The 23,117-nt window shown below is 42.7% G+C and overlaps 1 protein-coding gene across 2 annotated transcripts in view; it reads left to right on the forward strand.

Moving 5' to 3' along the window:
- EFR3A (EFR3 homolog A) overlaps positions 1–23,117 on the forward strand; it is a 648,826-nt gene that overhangs the window by 188,585 nt on the left and 437,124 nt on the right. For both annotated transcript variants that reach the window (XM_029592044.1, XM_029592042.1), the window contains 2 exons: positions 1,733–1,860; positions 21,884–22,034. In XM_029592044.1, the coding sequence (XP_029447904.1) occupies positions 1,754–1,860; positions 21,884–22,034 (258 nt within the window). In that variant the 5' untranslated portion in view covers positions 1,733–1,753. The remainder of the gene's footprint in view (positions 1–1,732; positions 1,861–21,883; positions 22,035–23,117) is intronic.

Raw genomic sequence — 23,117 nt, forward strand, 5'->3', positions numbered from 1 at the left:
GAACTGATTCCAACATTGCTCTGCTGCAGCTGATCTTGATCTCTCCAACCCAGTTCAAGCTCATCAGGTCAGAGCAACTGCTTCCTCCATTGTGCATCTCCGAGAGTTGCCCATTGAAGATATTTGTAAAGCTGCTACCTAGTCCTTTGTGCGTACTTTCACATCACATTATTGTCTAGATAGCATAAGTGCTTCAGACAGTGCAGTTGGGCAGGCAGTTCTGCACCATGTACTCCGCAAATAAGCTGCTCTCTATGGAAAAACCCCATTTATGTTAAATAAACTTGTTATTCCTGGTGGTAGGAAGCAAGCAAAGTTTGTGTTTTGAAACATTAGCCCCAGATAAAATAGCTTGAGTGGTTAAAAAAACCCCAAAAACATCTAACCATCTTTATTGCATATCGTATTAATTTTTAAAATTTCATAACTATAGTGCGCCATGGTGTAAATGTGTGCTCCGTGCTGCTGAAATGTTGTTGGAGTGGGATGGGGCAGGCTGGAGAAACTGATGTCTGTCAGAGATGGAAAGCCCGAGGTGCTGGCGTTGGACTGGAATGCAGAAGATGCTGTGAAAGGAGTGGGATCAGAAGCTGCTCTGAGCACTAGATCCAGGAGTTGCAAGTCGAAAGAGTGTGTCAGAGTGTGTGTGTGAGAAATTCTGGGAGAAGGACAGGAGAGAGAGACTGTTAATGTTGGGGAGAAATTGGGACTTCTGAGCAAGTAAAAGGAGACCATAGGAGAGAAAAGGTGGAGGAGGGAGGGAATGTTGGGGAAACACCAGGAGATACAAAGCTAAACCATGCCATTGCAAAGGGGGACCCACTAGGTATGACATTGAGAGGTAATTCTTTGGTCAGTTGTGATACTGGAGGGGGATTTCCTCCCCCATCATCCCCTTCTCCGACCCGGCTCCATTCCAACCCCATTGAATCTTAAAAAAAAAATATTGAAGACCACGGAGTTAGGAGAATTGGAATCATAGTGATGGATGAAGCCCTCTGATACTTTGTGTGGATTAAATGAAGTCTAGTTTTATGGGCTAGAGTAAAGTATTTATTACCCAGACTTTTTATTTGCAGGTTAATGTACATTTTATTGGACCAACTTAAGATTTATCCACAGATAATATTCAGTGTGTTTCAGATCATAGAAGTTCTTTCTTTAGAAATTTAATTTGGGAGTGATGCTACCTGCTTATTTGAAAAAAAAGGCACGTTAGACTGAAAGTTGGATAAGATTAAGGACTTTTCCTGGATTTTATGAAGTCCTGTTTCAATAAGGCCCTAAGTATGTTTTGATGTTTTTTTTTTTTTAATTCTGTTAACCATGTCAAGTGTTACATAGAGACAAGTGCAGCATAAATGAATACAATTGAACTGTATTTTTTATTTGTAGAAGTTAAGACTGTTCATGTTGACCTGTTAACTAGCACAGCACATTACATTTGTGCTTCTACCAGTGGTGGTCAACTAGTAAGTTGAAAGGTTAAAAGTTGGCTTCACAGTTCAGCAAAGAGATTGGCCTATATGCTGCGGGTAGGGATAAGTCCTTGCCTGGTTTTTCTAATACAGTTATAAAGGCTTTGGTGACCCCATCTGGAAATTTGCGCTTTAGCTGGGCATCATGAAAGAAAGATAGCAAAGCCTCTGAAGCAGAGTCAATTAGTATTGACTGATATTTGATTTCTTTGTTTTGTTAATACCTATATTTTTTATTTTATTTTATTTTTTAGGATGGTCTTGTTAAAGCTGATATGGAAAAGCTGACTTTTTATGCAGTTTCTGCACCAGAAAAACTGGATCGGATTGGTGCTTATCTAGCTGAGAGATTGAGCAGAGATGTTGTTAGACATCGCTATGGGTAAGCAACATTGTGGCAAGAAATAATATTTAGAATTAATAGGACTGAATTATATCTTTTACTTTCTGGTCTCAATAGGTGCCCTTGTAGAAGAATTATTGTGCAGAATGTTTCTGTAGAATTTCAACATACTATGATAGGCATATCTTTTAAGGGGAATACATTTTCATCTCAATTTAGTATTACTTTTTTAGATTGAGTATTTGCAATTTTTTTTTTAATTGCTCATTTCTGGGTTTACATAATAGGGGATGCTCAAATGGGGTATGCCTCCCCAATGGGGGCTTGAATGATACTGAAGGGAGGGGGGAGATGCTCTGACTGGCTGATTGAAGAAGCAAAAATATGGTATGCTCTCCATACTAGGTGCCGCAGAGGCACTGAAACCTCAGGAGGGAGGAAGCATAGTGATGTGACATTTTATTTAAAAGCTTTTGTTTTGATTAGTATGATTTATTGTTGCTTTATTATTTGTTTATTGAGTTGTGTGCTGATTTGTTTAAATTTGTTGTATACCGTACCGACCAGGAATTCCCTGAATGAGTGGTTAATAAGAATGAATAAATAACCCATAGCATGCTATTGCTTAGCACACATCTCTTTGTGTGCCTAGGAAAAGAGCCACTATCACTGTGGTGGGCCTACACATGGGAGGAGCCACTGTAGGTATTCCAGAACCTTGGAAGAGCTGCCACTTTCAGGCCCCAGTGCAGGAGGAGCTCTGCTGTTGGCAAGTCCATATCCAAGGAGCTAAATCGTAGCCCATCCAGGGGAAGAGAAGTGGTGAGAGATGTGAGGGGAATGGGCAGAGAAGCCAGAGAGAGGGAGGAGATGGAGGGGAGAAAAGCATGAGATGAGGAAAAAGTGTTAGAGAAGAAAGGCAAATGTGTGTAAAAAAAATAAAATTAAATAAACAAAACATGACAAAAAAGATGTGCAGATGAAGAAAAAGGTCAAAAATAAGAAACGAGAACTATTAGTGAAAATGATAAAAATACACAAAAAATGTTGGGCAGGATGGGATGGAGTTTTTCCCCCTAAGCATTTTGGCTAGGAAGTGAATTTTTTGAAAATGTTCCGCCCCTTACCATTTGTCTATGGTGTAGTGTGTGTATTTGCCTGGTCTTAGTCTGGTGTGCTATAGTCTGTCTGCCGGTATCTTATCTGGGTGTAGTGTGACTGTCTGCCTCCCTCTTTGCTCATGTTTGTGTTTGTTTGTGCAACTTGAAGAAACAAAATGGGCTTTCAGTCACTGGTTAGTAGCGTGGCTTCCTAGTAACTTGACAACCGGATCAAGAGCTGATTGGTTAGCAAGAGAATTTGACCCCAGCCCAGGAATCCAGGAAACTCTTCGTGTATATCTATATGTATGTGTTGTTGAGACTTTAAAAATCAGCTTCAAGGTGCTGCCCCAAGAACACAGAGGTCCATTTAGTAGGAACAAATTTAAGTTTATTATTTAATATTAAAAGTCAATCATATGAGACCTCTAGGAGATAGAGTAGCAGTTCCATCTTTATTAAACTGCTCCTGTATATCTCCCCGTGCATTAGTACATTTCTCTCTTTTATAGGTAAGTCTTCATTTCCGAAGTGCTTGATTCTATGGGAGGATCACATACCATGCGTCTTGTGTCCCAATAAGACAGGCTAAATCTGAGTTTCCCTGGTCCCCCTCCTACCTTAAGATCCAATTAAGCCTAGATAAGACCCACATGTCTGCTGAGTACTGTCAATCTTCTGTTAGTTCTTTGTCCTGTCAGTCTTTCATTCTCTTGATCAGACTGTTAATCTCAGGGGGAACTCCAGTTACACTGGGCCCCTCAGTCGAGACGGAATTCTTGTAGGAAGTGGCCTAGTCCATATGTACTTTGTGACCTCATGACCCTCCATCATATTGGCAAAGCTCTTAATTCATTCCAGATGTTTTCCCAAAGCCTATTCAAGCTCTGGTCAGTCTGAGTTCCTTCATAACCAGAGTCTGTTTCCCAGAATCCTCTTGGCTTACGCCAAGCTGCAATCTCTGTGTTGATTTCAGACTTCAGGCACTCACAACTCATTTCCCTCTTGTGCAACTTTCAAATGGCAAAAGTGGCACACCAAAGCATCAGAGACTATGACAGGTTTAAGGAGACAGTCTAGGGCAAATAGGCCTGTAGGTGTATTCTAGCAACTAACCTTTGGTTTGTATCGGGTGTGTCAAGCATGTGTCCCTCTAGATCCCTGAATTAGGTACGTGATACTCACAGAAATTCAAGCAGTCTTCAGATAGCAAATAGCAACATTAAGGCTAAAGTTACAATGAAAGTCAGTCAGCTCTGTCTTGAACTGCAAGTATAACTAGATTATCATAACATTAGTCTTAAGCTTTAGTTTATATTACATAAGCAACTAAACAACTGACAGAAGAAAGAAATCATTCTTAAAGGATACATAGAGAATAATAAGAGGCAGTCCGTTGTAGAGGACAAGGAAGAAAAGGAAAAATATAAAAAAAACCCCCATAAGACATGTTCTGGTCATAGGTAGGAATAGGAATAGTTGCATATCCCTATGATAGTAATCCTCATTTAGAATGGGTGAATCTCTGCAAGGAGATCAATCTCATAATAAACACAAAGGCCACACTACCAGGAAACATTTGTGAGAGGGTGTAAACAAACTCTAGGTAAAATCTAATAGGTAGTGTTACAGGAGGAGATGTTCAAAAAGGGTTACAGGGAAATCAGAGTAGGAAGGGAATAGGATATTGAGATATTAAAGACCAGCAAAGTGATTACCATAAGTGCAGGCTGCAGAAGAAAGAATAAGGCAAAAGAAAACTTGTGCAGAGGCACCAACAGTAAGGCAAGCGAGAGAATGCTAGAAATAGCAAATAGAACAGCATGTATTTAACATATGCTGGTGTGGCAGAAATATATATATATATATCCCTCTTGAACCTTGAATTATCACTGAAACTACAAAATTCACAATAAGGAAGGAAAGATCCAGAGAAAAAAAAAAGATAGTCAAAGAATAAGAAATTAAAAAAACCTGTTGATCCACACAGAGACATATCACACTCTAAAAGGGCAAGCAGTGGGACAGGGTAATTAGTGTGATCAAACCAGCTTTCATAGGTAAAGAAAAAACATGTTACATAATCATGTAGCTAATTCAGCAAAGAACTGCATAAAAGTATTAGAAGTTATAAGACTGGAAAATGCTACAAAACTTGGAATGTACAAACTAATAAAAATGGTATCACTTCAGACAATGTCATTAACTTAAGAACCTAAGCAATGGCAGTGGCAGATAAATACATAACCAGATATTAACTAGGCATATCATAAAGAATTTTGTGGCAATCAGTTATCACATGTCAGAAGCCTCGGAGAACAAGATTCTAGGTAAAGCCACTCCCATAGAACAAGAAAAAACATAACAATCAGGTATAAATCATAAGCATTTCAGTCCATATAATGCAGGATGACTTCTGTGGAAAAGGATAATTTCTGAAATCCGTGCGTATACAGTTCTCTCAGTAGGGTTCCGTGCTGACATCGGAGCAGAATCTTTCAACTCCTTATTTGGTTAGATGCATATTTACGAATTAGAGCCTAGATAAGAGTACAACAAATCAAACTAATCAATAAGAAAATTCTATCATTTCATGAACTCCCCGCATCTAATCTGCATAACATTCCCACATTATTTCAAAGCAGCATGAAATGGTCCAAAACCACAAACAACTTTATATACTCAGACATTACATAAAAACATATTTCATAGAACTGACTACATAAATGCATGCATTCATTCATTTTTCATTTGCAATGATCCACAAATAACACATAACAGACAACAGTTGACAGACATTTGCGCTCAAACATTAGACCAAAAAAAGTACTTGGAAAAGTTTAAAAATAATTGGATCGATTCAAAAATAAAACAAAAATCAGAATTAGAATAGATCTATTTAAAGATGATCTTCAAGTTGTACATCTCCCATGGGACAGAGAAGGATTTGCTTTGTTTGTTCACCCTGGAAAGAAATCTAGCATAGACACAATTAATGTAATGATAAAATTAAATTTAAAAGTGTCATTACAGTTTCCTTAAAACTCAGCATTCATTCAGCAAACACTAGTCATACAGCTACTTTCCTGTCTCTATCGTTATGAGCTGCTTCCATTTACAGATCTAAAACCTCCTTTTTTTTTCCCATCCTTGTACTATGAACTCCTAACTCAATTCCTAAAAGTGAAACCTGGAACAGTGATGGTCCTGCCACTGCAGGAAGTGCTAAAGAAGAGGTGGAGAATACAGCTGCAGTGAATTGGGGATGGGGAGGCGTGGAAAATGAAAGTGCCAGGAATTGGAGGCAGTCAGCAGACAACCTACATCATATGGGGTGATGGAGACAGGGAGAGTGAAACCTACAACGGTGTGGTGAGGCATGAAGAGAACAATACAGGGTGGTGGTGAGGGAACAGAAAACTGCATGGATGGGGGTCTGAAGGAGGGAGGAGTTGAGATGTGGTCATAAAGTAAGAGAGAGGATTCAGGAGGAGGAGGATAAGAAGGGAGACACACAGACAGAGGGCCACAGAGAGATGGAGAGAACACTGGGATTAGTACAACAAAGGAAGAGAGGACTACATTTAAGAAGAGGGAAGACAGAGTATACAAGGGATCAGCGATGAAGCAGACCAAATCTGTTCTTGATAGGGACAAGCATAAGCAGCACAAAGTCTTCTCTAAGGGAAAAAAAAATGTTTTCTTGCACCTCCTTGAGCTGGAATAGAAATGGCAGCAGTGAGGGTCTGAAGCATGGCACAGTGGTCATTTGTCAGATCCACCACCTCTAATCTCTCAAAAGATGCTCTTACTTGTGCATGACACATCTGCAAGCCTATCATGTACATCAGGGCTTCCCAAACCTGTTCTAGGGGACCCTACAGCCCAGTCGGGTTTTCAAGATATCAGCAATGAATATGCATGAGATAAATTTGCATATACTGATTCTCCATTATATGCAAATGTATCTAATGCATTTTCATTGTGGAAATCCTGAAAACCCGACTGGGCTGTGGGGTCCCCAGGACAGGTTGAGGAAGCCCTGATCTTCATGAAGGCATGAGGTTCACAACCAAGAAAGTTTGCGAGGCCTAAGATCTATGGCTGATGCTTTCATTGCCCTCTCAAAAGCATCATAGGTCAAAAAAAGACCAAATGCTTTTCATATTTCTCTCCTTTTCCCACCAAGCAAACAAATTTATCATTTACCTCTTAAGGGAGAAATGTGGTGAATTCCAATCTCCTGCAGATTTGAATCATGTAATAAACCATGTAGATTTGGTGAGAAGTTATGCAGAAATCAAGCATAGCATTCTAAAATACTGTCTTGCCAAAGAGGTCCAATGTACTAGGATCACAGATGAGGGATGCCAAGAAATGCGCTTATATTTCTTGGCTTTTTGTTTTTTAGGGCATATTCAACCACCACAAAGTAGTGTACTAGCAAGGATTTCCTGAATCCTGGAACCTCTTGGACAAACTATTTTGGAGCCTCCTCCTTTGAGACAAGAAGTACAGCGAGCATGGACATTCTCACATCTACATCTGCTCTATAAATCTGTTGGACTGGCATTCCCATTAGTTCCTGTGGGGCATCCAGATACTTCAGGAGGCCAAACATGGGTGACCTTGGTTCCTCTTCTGCCTGTAACTTAAATGGAATGATCTCCGCTCTCGCCTTCAAAAAAAGCAGAACTTCTGGAAGGGTTCTGCTCTTAGTCTGTGGCAGGCAAGGATCTAACAGGAAGCAAGAAGAATCTTACTGTTCAGAGTCAAATTCATCAGATTTATATGGCAGATCCCAAGATTACTCAGATTCAAATTCTGATATAACCAGTGTTCCTGAGATAGTCTTAGGGTTTACCTCCCAAAACTATTCTTGCCTCAAAGGTAGTTTCTGTCTCAGATGCCAATCAACAAACTTTGCATAGACCGAATCAGCACCACAGAGAGGCACTCCTGGCACCAAAGGAAACTCCGTGCCACAGTATGGATCTCAAGGACTGGTTTATTAGCACCAACTTTCATTTGATTTTTATGGCTCTTAATATAAAAAAACTTAAGAAACATTGCACAGAAATTGCATATCCAAAATTCTAAAGCTCTAGGGATGTCTCTGAAACCTGGCAATGTAAAGTAATGGGGTATATGAGGAATGTCCCTGATTTTTAGCAATATTTGACTCCACTAAATTGGTACTGCCTAATACTGAATTAAGTATATATTTTGAATTGAATTATAAAACTTTAATAAATGTTCATTATAGCTTTAAAATATACACAGCACCATAAAAACAAACCAGCTATGGTAAGATAGGAAGGCACAATTTTATGTTATTGGTTACTAATTTATATTTATACTCTGTATCGCTCCATGGTGAGATCGCACCTTGAATACTGTGTACAATTCTGGTCGCCGCATCTCAAAAAAGATATAATTGCGATGGAGAAGGTACAGAGAAGGGCTACCAGAATGATAAGGGGAATGGAACAGCTCCCCTATGAGGAAATGGAACAGCTCCCCTATGAGGAAAGACTTAAAGAGGTTAGGACTTTTCAGCTTGGAGAAGAGAAGACTGAGGGGGGATATGATAGAGGTGTTTAAAATCATGAGAGGTCTAGAACGGGTAGATGTGAATCGGTATTTACTCTTTCGGATAGTAGAAAGACTAGGGGGCACTCCATGAAGTTAGCATGGGGCACATTTAAAACTAATCGGAGAAAGTTCTTTTTTACTCAACGTACAATTAAACTCTGGAATTTGTTGCCAGAGGATGTTGTTAGTGCAGTTAGTATAGCTGTGTTTAAAAAAGGATTGGATAAGTTCTTGGAGGAGAAGTCCATTACCTGCTATTAAGTTCACTTAGAGAATAGCCACTGCCATTAGCAATGGTAACATGGAATAGACTTAGTTTTTGGGTACTTGCCAGGTTCTTATGGCCTGGATTGGCCACTGTTGGAAACAGGATGCTGGGCTTGATGGACCCTTGGTCTGACCCAGTATGGCATTTTCTTATGTTCTTATGTTCTTACTATTATGCATAACAATTTTGTTATGCAAAGATCTTCACATTATTGAACAGAGAATAGAATGGAGAGAAATGTGTTGTAATACAACATTTTCCATCTTTGTCTTTGACTACAGATATTGAAATCTTGCGCAAAACACAAAGTCAGAGCAGGAAAAAGGCCCTAATGTCGAACAGTAAGATAAATTATTCAAGTAAATAACTATAGTACTTTCGTCAATCTATTTTTTTTCCCTTCATCTCTCAGTTTCCTCCTGTTGGACCATGGTGCTATGGGCTTTCATTTGCAACCACCCAGTGGGAATTTCCATATTTTATATTCCCAGTTCCCCACCCCATTCTACAAACTCAGCTTGGCCATTGTAGTAATAGTCATGGACAGGGGGGCCTCAAAACATGACTCTCTATAACACTCAGCTAACACAGACCCTAAGTTTGGGCACTAGATGTCACCACCATGAAATAATTAAGGCTTCCTCCTCCCATTCCCAGGGAGTGTGAATGCTACCTCTGCAGCATTGCCGGCTGAACAGATTACCTAACCCTGGAAACAAACCAATGTGCTCCACATGCTCTGCAACACTACCACTGAGTGACTAGGCCAACCCCTCTTCAATGTATCTTAACACCTTGATTTCCAGAAAGCAAGTAGAATGCTATTTAAATTTCTGCTCAAAGTAGTATTCAGATGATTCTTTAAATTCTTCAGAAGTACATGCTGGTTGCCTGTGAATCACATTCTGAATTAACTACAATTTACTACAGCAGAGGCATCTTGATATTCACTACTCCAATACATTATAGACTAAATATCAAAAAGGCAGAAAGGGCAACTCGTTGCACTGGTAGCAAATCATTATCAATTCTGGCAGTCATAGTAAAAACATTAATCATGATGAAGTCTCCTTTTTGTGTTGAGGATCTAATGTGCAATTTTACAGGTATTTCTTCCAATTCTGTATTAATATCCAGTTACTGCAAAAGGTTACCACCTTGTGTAAATCTGCTTAAATTATCAACAAATCCATTTAACAATAAAATTTTGCTTCTAAGGGAAATCACTATAAAAGGAAGCTGAAAAAATAGTATAGCTAAACTGGTTTAACACAGATGCACATACAAATAATTACTATGAGTGTAATCATTGTCAAACATAATGGTTGATTTATGGAATAAACATACTATGAATTAATCTCGACAGTATCCTAGTTTAACATACTCTGTTTTTGAACAACATTAAGTCTATTTCCATCTGAACACTTTTCATAAAATACTATAGCCTCATAGTAGGAACAGGTATATGACGCACAAGATGTCATTGCATTATATGATAATTTGCTATGGGAATCAAAATGTCCTGCTGTCAACTCTTCTGCTCCTTTGAATCCAGCCAGTAAGCTATAAATAAACTCAGGTGTTGGTATTTGCACGAAAAAATAAAAAGTTAATATTTTCAAAGATGTACAATTTTGCTGAATAACAGTCAAGCTATGTTGAAAAGGCTCCCTGTGAGCGCAATTCACTTGAAATCTTTGACATCTGAACAGCAGGGAAAAATAAAAATAGGAACTGTTGTAAAAGCAGAGATGAGGGTGATATAAAAATCAGTCTAAAAAAAAAAAAGATACTTGGAGTGTGGAAGAACTGCCATCATTTATGCTCCTGCTCACAGGCATATATACACAAACATCTATTCACTCCAAATATATGTAACTTTTTATTTATCTTCAGAAGCCCTCAGATACTAACATTTATTCCTGTTTCAGGGTGATGTAAATCCAGAGCAAAGCACCTGACACAGCTCCTATTAGTCCCTATGAGAGCATTTTGACACATTTACAACTTTTATTTGTTAGGAAAAATAGGAACACTAGCATGAACAAATGCTTTTCTTCTTTTCTATCAGTTAATCTAAAAAATAGGCAGCAACTGCCCCCTATTTTAAAAGGCTGGCTGAAGCTTCCCATGCAAAAGCCACTCTTAAAGGGCCAGTGCTGCTTTCTCTGTTAGTGTTCAAGGCAGTCACCGTTTAAAAAACCACTTTGAGTTACCCTATAAGATACACTAACCTTTATAATATGGGTGCCATCTAGGTTAATCTATTTTGAGTCTAATTCTACCTGCATTCAGAGCAGTTTTTAGGCTAGAACAGGACCTAGTATGATAATAAATGCAGACCCAGAGCTTAAATTGTAAATTTAAGCTCTGGGTTGTAAATTATGGGGAGTGGGGATTGTCATAGAAAGGGAAATGATGGAAGAGAGGGGAAGGAATGAAAGAGGAGAGACAGAGTACAGTTTATATATCTGTGTTTAGTTGGGTAGAGACAGAGGAGGACATGATAGAAGATGGTGGCGACCCCACCTAGATCAAACTAAATAGCATGATTCAGTCTGGGTTATGCTCCACCGCATACATAAAAATGTTGTCCTACATTATGGAATTCAGAATTACAACTGTATGCATGTAAAAACAAAACCAGGACTGGCATAGATCATTTGGGTTAAGCTGGAAGAGGTAGCACCCCTAAGGGGGGGGGGGGGGGGAGGGAGACACACAGCCGTGGAATGAACATTTCAAGTTCAAATTAAAAACACACTATCCGACAAGATTACCTTGAAAACTGGAGTCCCACAAGGGTCAGCACTATCTGCTACGCTATTTAACATATATCTTCTGCCACTATGCCATCTCCTCGCTGGACTTGGAATCATACACTACATCTATGCTGATGACATCCAGTTAATCTTACCAATCGATGAAACTATTGAAAAAACAATAGGCCTAGCCATGATGTATCTCGAAATAATAAAACAACTTCTAAACCAAATGGAGCTAATAACATTGATAAAACCGAATTTATACACTTAGAAAGGAAAAGCATGAACATTACACAAACCCCAATATTTCTCAATAACAACCAACAAATTGACTTGGCAAAGAAAGTTCGCAATCTCGGAGTAATAATTGACAATGAACTAAGCCTCAAACAACACATATCAATAAAGGTTAAGGAAGGATATGCTAAACTCATGATACTAAGAAAACTCAAACCATTACTATCATTACCACATTTCCTTACTGTGCTTCAATCGCTGATTTTCGCCAGCACAGACTATTGTAATGCCTTGCTACTAGGCCTACCTAACACTACAGTAAGACCTCTACAGATTTTACAAAATGCTGCTGCAAGAATCCTCACTGGAAAAAACAAAAGAGATCACATAACAGATACGCTCGCCACCCTACATTGGTTTCCCATAGAACAAAGAATACAGTTCAAAGCACTGTGCCTAATACACAAACTTATCCACGACGATAAAGCAGAATGGCTGAACACAGCACTTAGAGTACATGTCCCACACAGAAATCTAAGGTCAGCAATCAGAGCACTCCTTCCCATTCCTTCTGTGAGACTTACCCAAGTAAGGGAGCGAGCTCTGTCTCTAGCCGGTCCCATATTATGGAACCCCATGCCCCTTGACCTTAGACTCCAGAGCAATCACAAACTTTTCAAAACACAGCTCAAAACCTGGCTTTACATACAAGCCTTCAAGAAAGAAAACTGATGCGGGCAATGAAGTAAAAGTTATGCGGCATAAAGCACCGAATGACTAATTTTATAAATCCTTACTGAATTATTTCAACATTTTTTTTAACTGTAGGCAACCTTCAGGACATATTGCTATGATACACTTAATCCCCCTAATAAACGCCTTATTGTTACCAAATACTATTGACACCACCTATGTAATGTACGACCCATATTTTTTACTGGTGCCCTATTGTAAACCGTTGTGATGGTGAATAACTTAATGACGGTATATAAAAACTCTTAAATAAATAAAGGGAGGGAGAGAGACAATGGACAAGGGGAGAGATCCCCCTTCTTTCTCTCTTACCTTCCACCTTCCCCATTTCTCTCCCTCCCTTCACTCACTACACTGATTTCTCTTGCCACAGTACATGCACTAGGATTGCCAACTCAGGGTCTCCCACCCAAAAGAAAATAGCCAGACAATACCTACCCCTTCCACTTCTTCTTTCATACCACCTAAAGTAATCTACTCCATTCCCCATATGGGTCTTCAGTTCTTCTACCACACTTCACTCACCTCGTCTTTTACATGGAGAAGGTGCTGTGTCCAGATCATTGGTCCAGCTGCTGGGACAGGGTGGCAAAAGTTATAGTAACAGTAGCAAGTTGTGGGTGAGTGTGAAGCTCATGTTTCACCATGTGCTCAGTCTCCACAGTAGCCCTGCCCTCCACTATAGTTTTCTTTACCAAACAGGCAGGATCACCTGAGAAAGGTGTTAGTAGATAATTAACTCACTAGTCTGTTATTTCACCCCAAACTGTACGAGCTGGCCCCTCCAGTTCAAACAGCTCCCTGCCAGTCTGCTCTTCCCGGGGTGCATCTTAATGCGAAAGTTGGCGGCACTCCAGGAACAGCAGACCGGCAGGGAGCTGTTTGAACTGGAGGGGCCTCTGTAGTGCACGCGGTTCAAACAGCTTTGTTTGACCTGCGCCATGCTGACCTTTACTGTAAAATGTACAGCAGACCGGCAGGGAGCTCAAGCTCTGCCGGCAGAAGACGATACATGGCATCAAAGTTTATGGTTAGTACAAGCCATTTTTTTCTCATTTGTTTAGATATATTAGAAAATCATGAGGGTAATATACTGCCTGGGATAGAGGACACATGATACAAACCTTTACTTTTTTAGTTCATGGTATAGTTCAGTGATTTATGTTTCTTGCATATGAAGCAATGTGGATTTTCAGAACTGATTAGCAGTTTTTGACAGCTGAAATTAATGAAAAGCAAATAGAATTACTGCCTGTGCTGATTAAGTGGCTACCTGTTGAAATATTAGGAGCAAATTGCTCTCCTAATCAATGTAATATAGCCCTGACTATTTATTATTGAACTTTGGAGCAGTCATGAAAGTTTAAAATAACTGGTGTGAGAGAGCTGTGTGTATGAGGGAGAGAGTCTGAGTGTGTGATTGTCTGTGGGTATATGTGAGGGAGAGCCAGTGAGTGTGTGGGGGTGGGGGAGAAGAGCTTGTATGTACGAGATCCTGTGGGGGAGAGAGCTAGTGAGTGTGAAAGCCTGTGTGTGAATGTGGGCAGGGGAAAGAGTCTATGTATATATGTGAGGGAGAGAAACCCAGTGAATGTGAGTACCTGTGTGGATGTTCTCTGCCTTACTATAAAAAACAAAACCGAAAAAATATCCCACTGATGGCCAAAAGGAGGAAGCTCCGTACAAAGCCCGTCATGTGAACAGAAATTTTTTTTCTTATTTTCCTCCTCTAAATCCTAGGTGTGTCTTATGGCCAGCTGCGTCTTATAGTGCAAAAAATACGGTAAATAGGGCTGTTTGCATGAGCTAGTGAGGCCTTTATGATGATTCTTTTTATGAAAATTTGATTGTATATTTTGTGTTTCTACTGAATTATTTGTATTTTATCTTCAGGACTAGGATATTTTTATGTTGTATTTATATGAATTTGAAGTTTTTGTTTTATGTGATTTTATTTATATGTATGATGTGAACAGTTATGTTTATCAGAATATCAGTACACAAAATAATATAAATAAATAAATGCTTCTTTGTTTCTCCCAGGACAAGCAGGATGGTAGTTCTCACTTGTGGGTGACGTCACTGGATGGAGCCCTATCACAGAAAACATTTCTGTCAAAGTTTCTAGAACTTTTGACTGGCACACTGAGCATGCCCAGCATGCCATGATCCCTGCAGCCACAGGGGTCTCCCTTCAGTCTCTTTTTTTTCACACTGCAGTTTGCCTTGCGGTTAGGAGCTCTGTGAGAATTCTCACACAAATTTCCTCATGGAAAAATCTTAATGTACTTCAGAAAAAGATTCCCTCATAGAGGTCTCCCATCAGGATATTTTTTCCATTAGTCGGTGAGTAAAAATCACTATTCCGGTCAATTCCCGCTCTCACCTTTTTTGGTGTCCGCAGGCCGTCGACTGTTTTCGGGGCCTCAACCTCTGTCATTATGGCAACAGGTTTCAGAAAATGTCCGGAGTGCCCCTGAACCACGTTGACCACCGACCCATATGATGTCTGTGTTTGCTCATCACACAACGTGTCTAACTGCCCAAGTTGTGCCCAGATGACCCCGAAGGGTGGGCGGGCTCGCCTCGACAAGATGGAGACTCTGTTTAAAATCAAGCTGACTCCATTGACTTCAACCTAATCGTTACTTGCAGGAGTATCGAAAAAATTAGTTATCAAACCTCGTCGTGAGCACCAGGGCAGTGGTGATCATCCGATACCGACTCAGTCTATGGCATCGACATCATCTACTACTGTGCTGGAGAAAGCCCGGACCGAGCACAGAGGAAAACGCCAGCACCTACGGGAGTCGACTCCCGGTGCCGGCACCGACCCCACATCGGCTTCGATGGCTATCAAGCCGATTGCGAAGAGGACACAGGTAGAGGAGCCTTCAACTCCCCCTCTACCCAAGAAACCAAGGCGATCCCCACCGATATCAGTGCCGGGTACTGAGCCCCCACAAGTTCCTGTGGAGGTGCCAGTAAGGCTTAGCCTGCCACCCCCTGTAGTTGCAATATCTACACCAGCTTTCAGGGAGGAACTGGATGGTTTCATCCACCAGGCAGTTCTCAATGCTGTCCGAGACAGCCATCGATGCCGGCCCCCATACCGACACAGACACCAGAACCATCGATATTTGTACCCTTGCTAACCAGACTGGATACGCTCATCTGTGCCCTTCCAACACAACCCAGGCCATCGATGCCAAAGCAACCTGCAAAACCTCTGAAATCCCCGATTCCCATTTCGGGGTCCTCAGACGACGAAGGCATGGATTCCAGTCCTCTGTCACCGATGCCTGGACCATCAGGGCTCTCGGGTCCAAGAGGCCCTCATTTTCCATCGATGCCTCCAGTGCCACCGAAGCCCGCATCGGTGCCACCACTTATTCCATTGAGGCCATCGAAGGATCCATCGGTGCCAACCCATCGTCCTCTACCAGTCTTCTTCCCTCTTTCAGATCTCGACAGGAGACCTTTTCTGACACATGGGAAAATGTTGACACCGACACATCTACGGAGGATATCTTATCAGAACCATCTCCTCCAGAGGAAAGGAGAAAATCTCCTCAAAAGATCTCTCCTTTGCCAGTTTGTTAGGGAAATGTCAGAGACAATTCCCTTTGAACTTATTACAGAGGAGGGCACACGCCAGAAACATTAGAGGTTCTCCAATTTGTGGATGCACCGAAACAAGTAATGGCTGTCCCAGTACACGAAGTGCTAGTAGATAGGCAACATCGTCTCTGGGAGCATCCTTGTGCTGTGCAGCCTGTGAATAAGAGGACAGATTCCACTTATCTTGTCCAACATATTCCTAAATTCCAAAAACCACAACTGCCCCATCAATCGGTGGTAGTTGAATCTGCACAAAAGAAGGCCAGAAGACTGTGACAACACTCTCCAACACCTCCTGACAAGGACCAAAGATTCCTTGATATTACAGTCCAGGGCCGTGCACCGGGACCTCCACTCACCTCGCGGCCCGGCCTGGACGTGGGAATCCCTCTTTGGTCATCCAGGCCCGAAACATGGCCTGCTGTGGCGTTTTCCCTGCGAGGGAGACGCTGTTGATTATCCCCTGCTGGCCCCACCCCCTAGGTGCGCGCACGCGCCGGGGCTCTAGATTTAAAGGGGCTAGCACGGGAAACGGAGGACAGCCTCCTTGCTGACCTCAGACGCCGGGATATTTAAACCCCGCAGCCACAGCTGAGCCTCGCCTTGCAACGAGGTTCACTCTTCAGAGTAGCTAGTTGTGCTTCCTGCTTCCTGGTTCCTGTTTGTTCCCGACGTCTGACTTTTGGCTCCTGACCTTGCTTCGTTCTTCGACTCTGGCTTCAGCTTCCATCCCTGGCTTTGGCTTCTGACATCTGACTTGTGGCTTCTGACCTTGCTTCGTTCTTCAACTCCGGCTTCAGCTTCCATCCCTGGCTTTGGCTTCCGACATCTGACTTGTGGCTCCTGACCTTGCTTCGTTCATCGATTCCGGCTTCAGCTTCCGTTCCTGGTTTTGGCTTAGACTTCTGGCTCCCAACCTTGGCTTTTTCCTGGACTCTGGCTTCATCTCTCTCCGCCTCCGCAGGTATCTGGTTCTTCTCCCGCCCGGAGATTTCTCCTAAGTCCCAGCGGCTCGGGTCCTCAGGGGCTCCTCCTGGGGGAACCGCGGGCTTCCAAGGGTGAAGTCTCTTCCGACCTCCTGGGCACCATCTCACCGTCTGACTACCTCGGCAGGCTGCTCTTCTGATCCTTGGTCGCAGAAGATCCACCTAAGACCAAGAGGCCCGGGTCCCTACGGGCTCCTCCTGGGGGGACCTCGGGCTTCTTCGGAGTACCTCTTCAGCGCCGCCTCCTGGCAGCGACGTCCACTGTGTGTCTCCACGGTGCAACACCATCAGTCTCAGCCAGCCCAAAGGTCCACCTCCCTAACACTTGACATTTTGAGTCGCAAGATGTTTCAAGGTTCTATGCTAGTGTCACGCATAGCTGCATACCAACTTTACATGACACAGTATCAAAGAAATCTCTGGAAGCAGGTTCAAGAAATAACTGATTCTCTTCCCCAACAGCAGCAAGATAGTCTCAATGCCATACTACATAAAGTCCATGAGGCTGATAAACATGAGGTTTGTGCTGCGTATGACTCCTTTGAAACAGCTTCTCGTATGTCAGCGACAGGAGTCTGCGCCAGGAGGTAGGCCTGGCTAAAATCCTCTGATATGAGACCTGAAGTCCAAGACAAACTCGCTGATTTACCATGTGCCGGTGAAAACCTATTCAGCGACAAGATGCAGTAGCTCAATTAAAAGACTATAATGAGACACTGCGGCAATTATCAACAGTGACTACCAAGGCCCCTTCTTCTGTAAGAAGATTCAGTAGAAGGGACCCTAGAAAACAATTTTATCGCCCACGCAGATACTACCCACCTGCATCTCGTGTGAGACCTACTAGGCCGTCTCAGAGAACAAATCCTCGACAGCCCAAACATCCAGGCCTCAGCCACCACCACCACAAACAGGCCAGGCCTCTGATTTTTGAAACGTACTCAGAGAACAGCAGTCAATCTACAAATCTAAAACCAGATATGCCAGTAGGAGGTCGAATTTGCCACTTCATAACCAACTAGCTCAACATTACAACAGACCAATGGGTTATATCCATCATAACCCAGGGATACCATCTAAACTTTCTCATCTAATCGGAGAAAATTCTTTTTCACTCAATACACAATAAAGCTCTGGAATTTGTTGCCAGAGTATGTGGTTAGTGTAGCTAGGTTCATAAAAAGGTTTGGATAAGTTCTTGGAGGGAAAAGTCCATTAACTGCTATTAATCAAGTTTACTTGGGGAATAGCCACTGCTATTAATTGCATCAGTAGCATGGGATCTTCTTAGTGTTTGGGTATTTGCCAGGTTCTTGTGGCCTGGTTTGGCCTCTGTTGGAAACAGGATGCTGGGCTTGATGGACCCTTGGTCTGACCCAGCATGGCAATTTCTTATGTTTTTATGGTAGCCCCGGACTTACCACCCAATCCTCTGTGGATGCAAAGAGATCACACAAGTCTTCTAGTCAGAGCTGTCCACCCTTCTGGGTGCCAGGGCTGTGGAACCTGTTACCCAGGCAGAGCAGGGCAGAGGGTTCTACTCCCGCTATTTCCTCATTCCAAAGAAAACAGACTGCCTCTGCACTCTCAACAAATTTCTATGAAAAAAAAAATTCAGGATGGTGTCCTTGAGCACCATGCTTCCCCTTCTGCAAAAAGGAGATTGGCTCTGTTCTCTGGATCCTCAAGATGCTTACGCTCACATTTCAATATTCCCACCTTACCGCAAGTACTTGCACTTCCTAGTGGGGCATCAACACTTTCAGTACCGGGTCCTGCCTTTCGGACTTGGCTCGGCACCCCGTGTATTTACAAAGTGCCTAGCAATAGCTGCGGCCCATCTACGCAAGAAAAGCATACACGTCTTTCCTTACCTGGATGACTGGCTCATCAAGAGCCAATCCAAGCAAGGAGCTCTCGATGACCTGAAGCTCACTATCAATCTACTGCACTCGTTGGGATTTCTCATCAACTACCAAAAATCCCACCTGACTCCATCTCACCTCCTGACTTTCATCGGAGCAGATCTGGACACCACAGTGGCGAAGGCCTTCCTGCCCAATGACTGCGCAGACATACTCGGCTGACTAGCTGTATCTCTGCGCACAAAGAAAACAACCTCAGCCCATCAGTTCTTAAAATTGCTGGGCCACATGGCTTCCACGGTCCACATCACTCCTATGACCAGGCTGGCCATGAGAATAACTCAATGGACTTTGAAATCTCAGTGGGTTCAAGCCACTCAACCGCTCTCATCCCAGATCCACCAGTTACATTTATCGCTTCTCTGGTGGACGAACAAAGACAACTTGCTAACAGGTCTGCCTTTTCAGCAACCAGTTCCACAGATAACTTTGACCACAGACGCATCCACCTTTGGTTGGGGAGCTCATGTGAACAATCTGAAAACTAAAGGTACTTGGACACAACTCAACACAACGTTTCAGATCAACTTCCTATAGCTTCGAGCTGTACGTTATGCTCTCTAAGCGTTCAAGGAATGCCTTTCACACAAGACTGTTCTCATTCAAACAGACAGCACAGTTGCAATGTGGTACTTGAACAAGCAGGGCGGCACAGGCTCTTATCTCCTCTGCCAAGAAGCCGCGCAGATATGGGACTGGGCCCTTGCACACTCCATGTATATATGGGCTACTTATCTGGCAGGCATGCAGAACATGGTAGCAGATCGCCTCAGCCGACAGTTCCATCCCCACGAGTGGTCTCTGGATCCTATGGTAACGACCAGAATCTTTCAACGCTGGGGTCAACCAACAATAGACCTCTTTGCATCCGAACTGAATCACAAAGTGGACAGATTCTGCTCCCTATACAGACAACCAAACATGTTAGCCATGGATGCCTTCGCTCACCCCTAAAACACAAGCCTCTTATACGCGTATCCCCCGATACCGCTGATAGCCAAAACCCTCGTGAACCCACAACAAGACAAAGGGTCAATGAAACTCATAGCCCCATATTGGCCTCGACAAGTATGGTTTCCCATGTTTCTCGACCTCTCGATCAGACAACCTATTCACCTGGGCACAGCGCCCAATCTCATAACTCAGAACCAAGGCATGTTACACCATCCGAACCTTCAGACCCTATCCCTCACAGCCTGGATGTTGAAAACTTGATCCTGCAACCACTCAACCTTTCAACTGATGTCTCTCAAGTGCTTGTAGCCTCACGAAAGCCTTCCACATGAAAATCCTATCGTTCTAAGTGGAATAGATTTACTATATGGTGCACTCAAAAAGGTATTGACCCTTTTTTTCCTGTCCTACTCCATCTCTATTAGACTATCTTTGGCACCTTTCAGATTCTGGTCTCCAGACTTCTTCGGTGAGAGTACACCTGAGTGCCATCTCAGCATACCACAAAGGAGTTGGGGATGCCCGGTAACAGCGCAACCCCTTGTGAGTAGGTTCATGAGGGGCCTATGACAACTTAAACCCCCTCTATGGCCACCAGTCACTGAATGGGACCTAAATATAGTACTTACAAAGCTCTTGTGCCCCCCGTTTGAGCCTTTGCACTCCTGCAATGTTAAATTTCTTACTTGGAAAGTTATTTTCCTAGTAGGCATTACATCTGCATGAAAGGTTAGTGAGTTACAAGCACTTGTCACATACTCACCCTATACCTTGTTCCTACATGATAGTGTCCTCCATACTCACCCTAAATTCCTTCCCAGGGTGGTTAACGGACTTCCACTTGAATCAGTCTATAGTCTTGCCCACCATTTTCCCAAGGCCTCACTCTCACCAGGGCGAGAGAGTTTTACACACCTTGGATTGTAAACGTGCACTTGCATTTTACCTAGATTGCACTGCAGTCCAGAGGAAATCCACCCAACTCTTTGTTTCTTTTGACAAGAACAAACTGGGAGTCACAGTGGGCAAACAAAGTCTATCCAATTGGCTAGCAGACTATCGAATTCTGCTATGAAAAAGCAGGCCTTCTTCTCCAGGGACGAGTGAAGGCGCACTCAGTAAGAGCCATGGCAACCTCAGTAGCACACTACCGTTCAGTACTGAATCCTGGGATCTGCAAAGCTGCAACATGGAGTTCTCTTCACACATTTGCAGCACATTACTACCTAGACAAGGAAGGACGTCAGGACTCTGCCTTTGGCCAATCCATCTTGAACCTATTTCCAGTATAATCCCAACTCCTTCCACAACCATTTACTGTGATTTTAAGGCTGCCTCATTTTTCCCAACAGTACACCAGTTGTTGTGCCTGTTGCACAAGTTGTACACCGTTGGTCCAAACAAATATGAGTCAGCCTGTAGCTTGCTAATCACCCACATGTGAGGACTGCCATGCTCCTCGTCCTGGGAGAAAGCAGAGTTGCTTACATGTAACAGGTGTTCTCCCAGGACAGCAGGATGTAGTCCTTACGAAACCCACCCGCCACCCCGCGGAGTTGGGTATGAAATGTTTTATTATTTTATTTTTCGCTCGCACCTTTTGCACAAACAAGACCTGAAGGGAGACCCCTGTGGCTGCAGGGATCATGGCATGCTGGGCATGCTCAGTGTGCCAGTCAAAAGTTCTAGAAACTTTGACAGAAATGTTTTCCGTGAAGGGCTCTGTCCAATGACGTCACCCACTTGTGAGAACTACATCCTGTTGTCCTGGGAGAACACTTGTTACAGGTAAGCAACTCTGCTTTCTACTATGTATGTGATAAAATGTGTTTTGACTGGTTACTACTTTGATTTGCAGGAATGTTTTCATTGCTATGGAGGCATTGGATCAACTTCTGATGGCTTGCCATTCTCAGAGCATTAAACCATTTGTGGAAAGCTTTCTTCACATGGTGGCCAAGCTGCTCGAGTCAGGTGAACCAAAGCTGCAAGTTTTTGGAACCAATTCTGTGAGTAAACTCTGTTTTACTATGTTTTTAAATTCTAATGATCATAATGCTTCGAGTCATCATCCTCCTAGATTGATTCTGCAAAGTTTATTTTCAATAAGGCAAAATAACTGTTCTAAATGAGATATAATCATCCCCATGCTGAAAAATGTTTTGAAGTGTGCGCCTTCCCTCAACAGAATGTTGGTTAGATTTGAAGTTAAAACCACAGAATGAGGAAGCCCATAATGCTGAATGATTTTGTATCTTGTTTAATGTTTTTTCCATGGAAGAAAGAAAGAACAGGTATTGTCAGAGGACAAGTAGGATGGCAGTTTTCATATATGGGTGAAATCATCTGATGGAGCTCAGCCTGGAAAATCTATGTCAGTGTTTCTAGAACTTTGACTGTGCCTCACCAAGCATACCACACGTCCACATGGAGACTCTTCAGTTTTTCTTTTTCCACGGAGCTCATAGGTTGCTAGCTTACTCTATGTATGTAGAGTAAGCTAGCCAAGTAAAATTTAGGCTGGAAACATATGCCACGCCAGCCTTCTTTCTTAAAAATTCCAGTTTTATCTTCAGCAGTATTCACAACATTCACTTTAGGACAGGAGATATGGGGCTTGTCTTTTTCCAGCTGGACTTGCACCCTTAGTTCTGCTCAGCAGGGTCCCACTCACAGAACTCCCTCTGGTCTGGTTTTTAAGATGGACCAGGCTAGATGCCTGGTCCCTCACAGGTTAAGGAGGGTTTCCAGGGCCACTCCATCACATACCCTGCCCCTCGTCCCTGTTGGGACAAGTTCTCCTACTTACATTGTATCCCTTCCAGGGAAGTAACTTTTCTTACCCATGTTCCCCTTCCAGCCTCTTGCCAGTTAAACTTAGGGTAGTAGCTGTAGGGTCATGCTCTCCCTCTCTTATTAGAGTTATCCTTAACCAACCCTTGATTACCACAACCACGCACTGCACCCTTTGCCCAGTGCTTTATATGAGTCCATGTACTGCTCTTAGTTCCGATCCTCCTCCACAGGACTTTCTTGTCTCCATTTGGGTGCTCCAGTTATGGCTTCTCTTCCACTTGCATTTCTTTCCACCT

This window comes from Rhinatrema bivittatum, chromosome 2 (genome assembly GCF_901001135.1).
Source record: "Rhinatrema bivittatum chromosome 2, aRhiBiv1.1, whole genome shotgun sequence".
In the NCBI taxonomy this organism is placed as follows: domain Eukaryota; kingdom Metazoa; phylum Chordata; class Amphibia; order Gymnophiona; family Rhinatrematidae; genus Rhinatrema; species Rhinatrema bivittatum.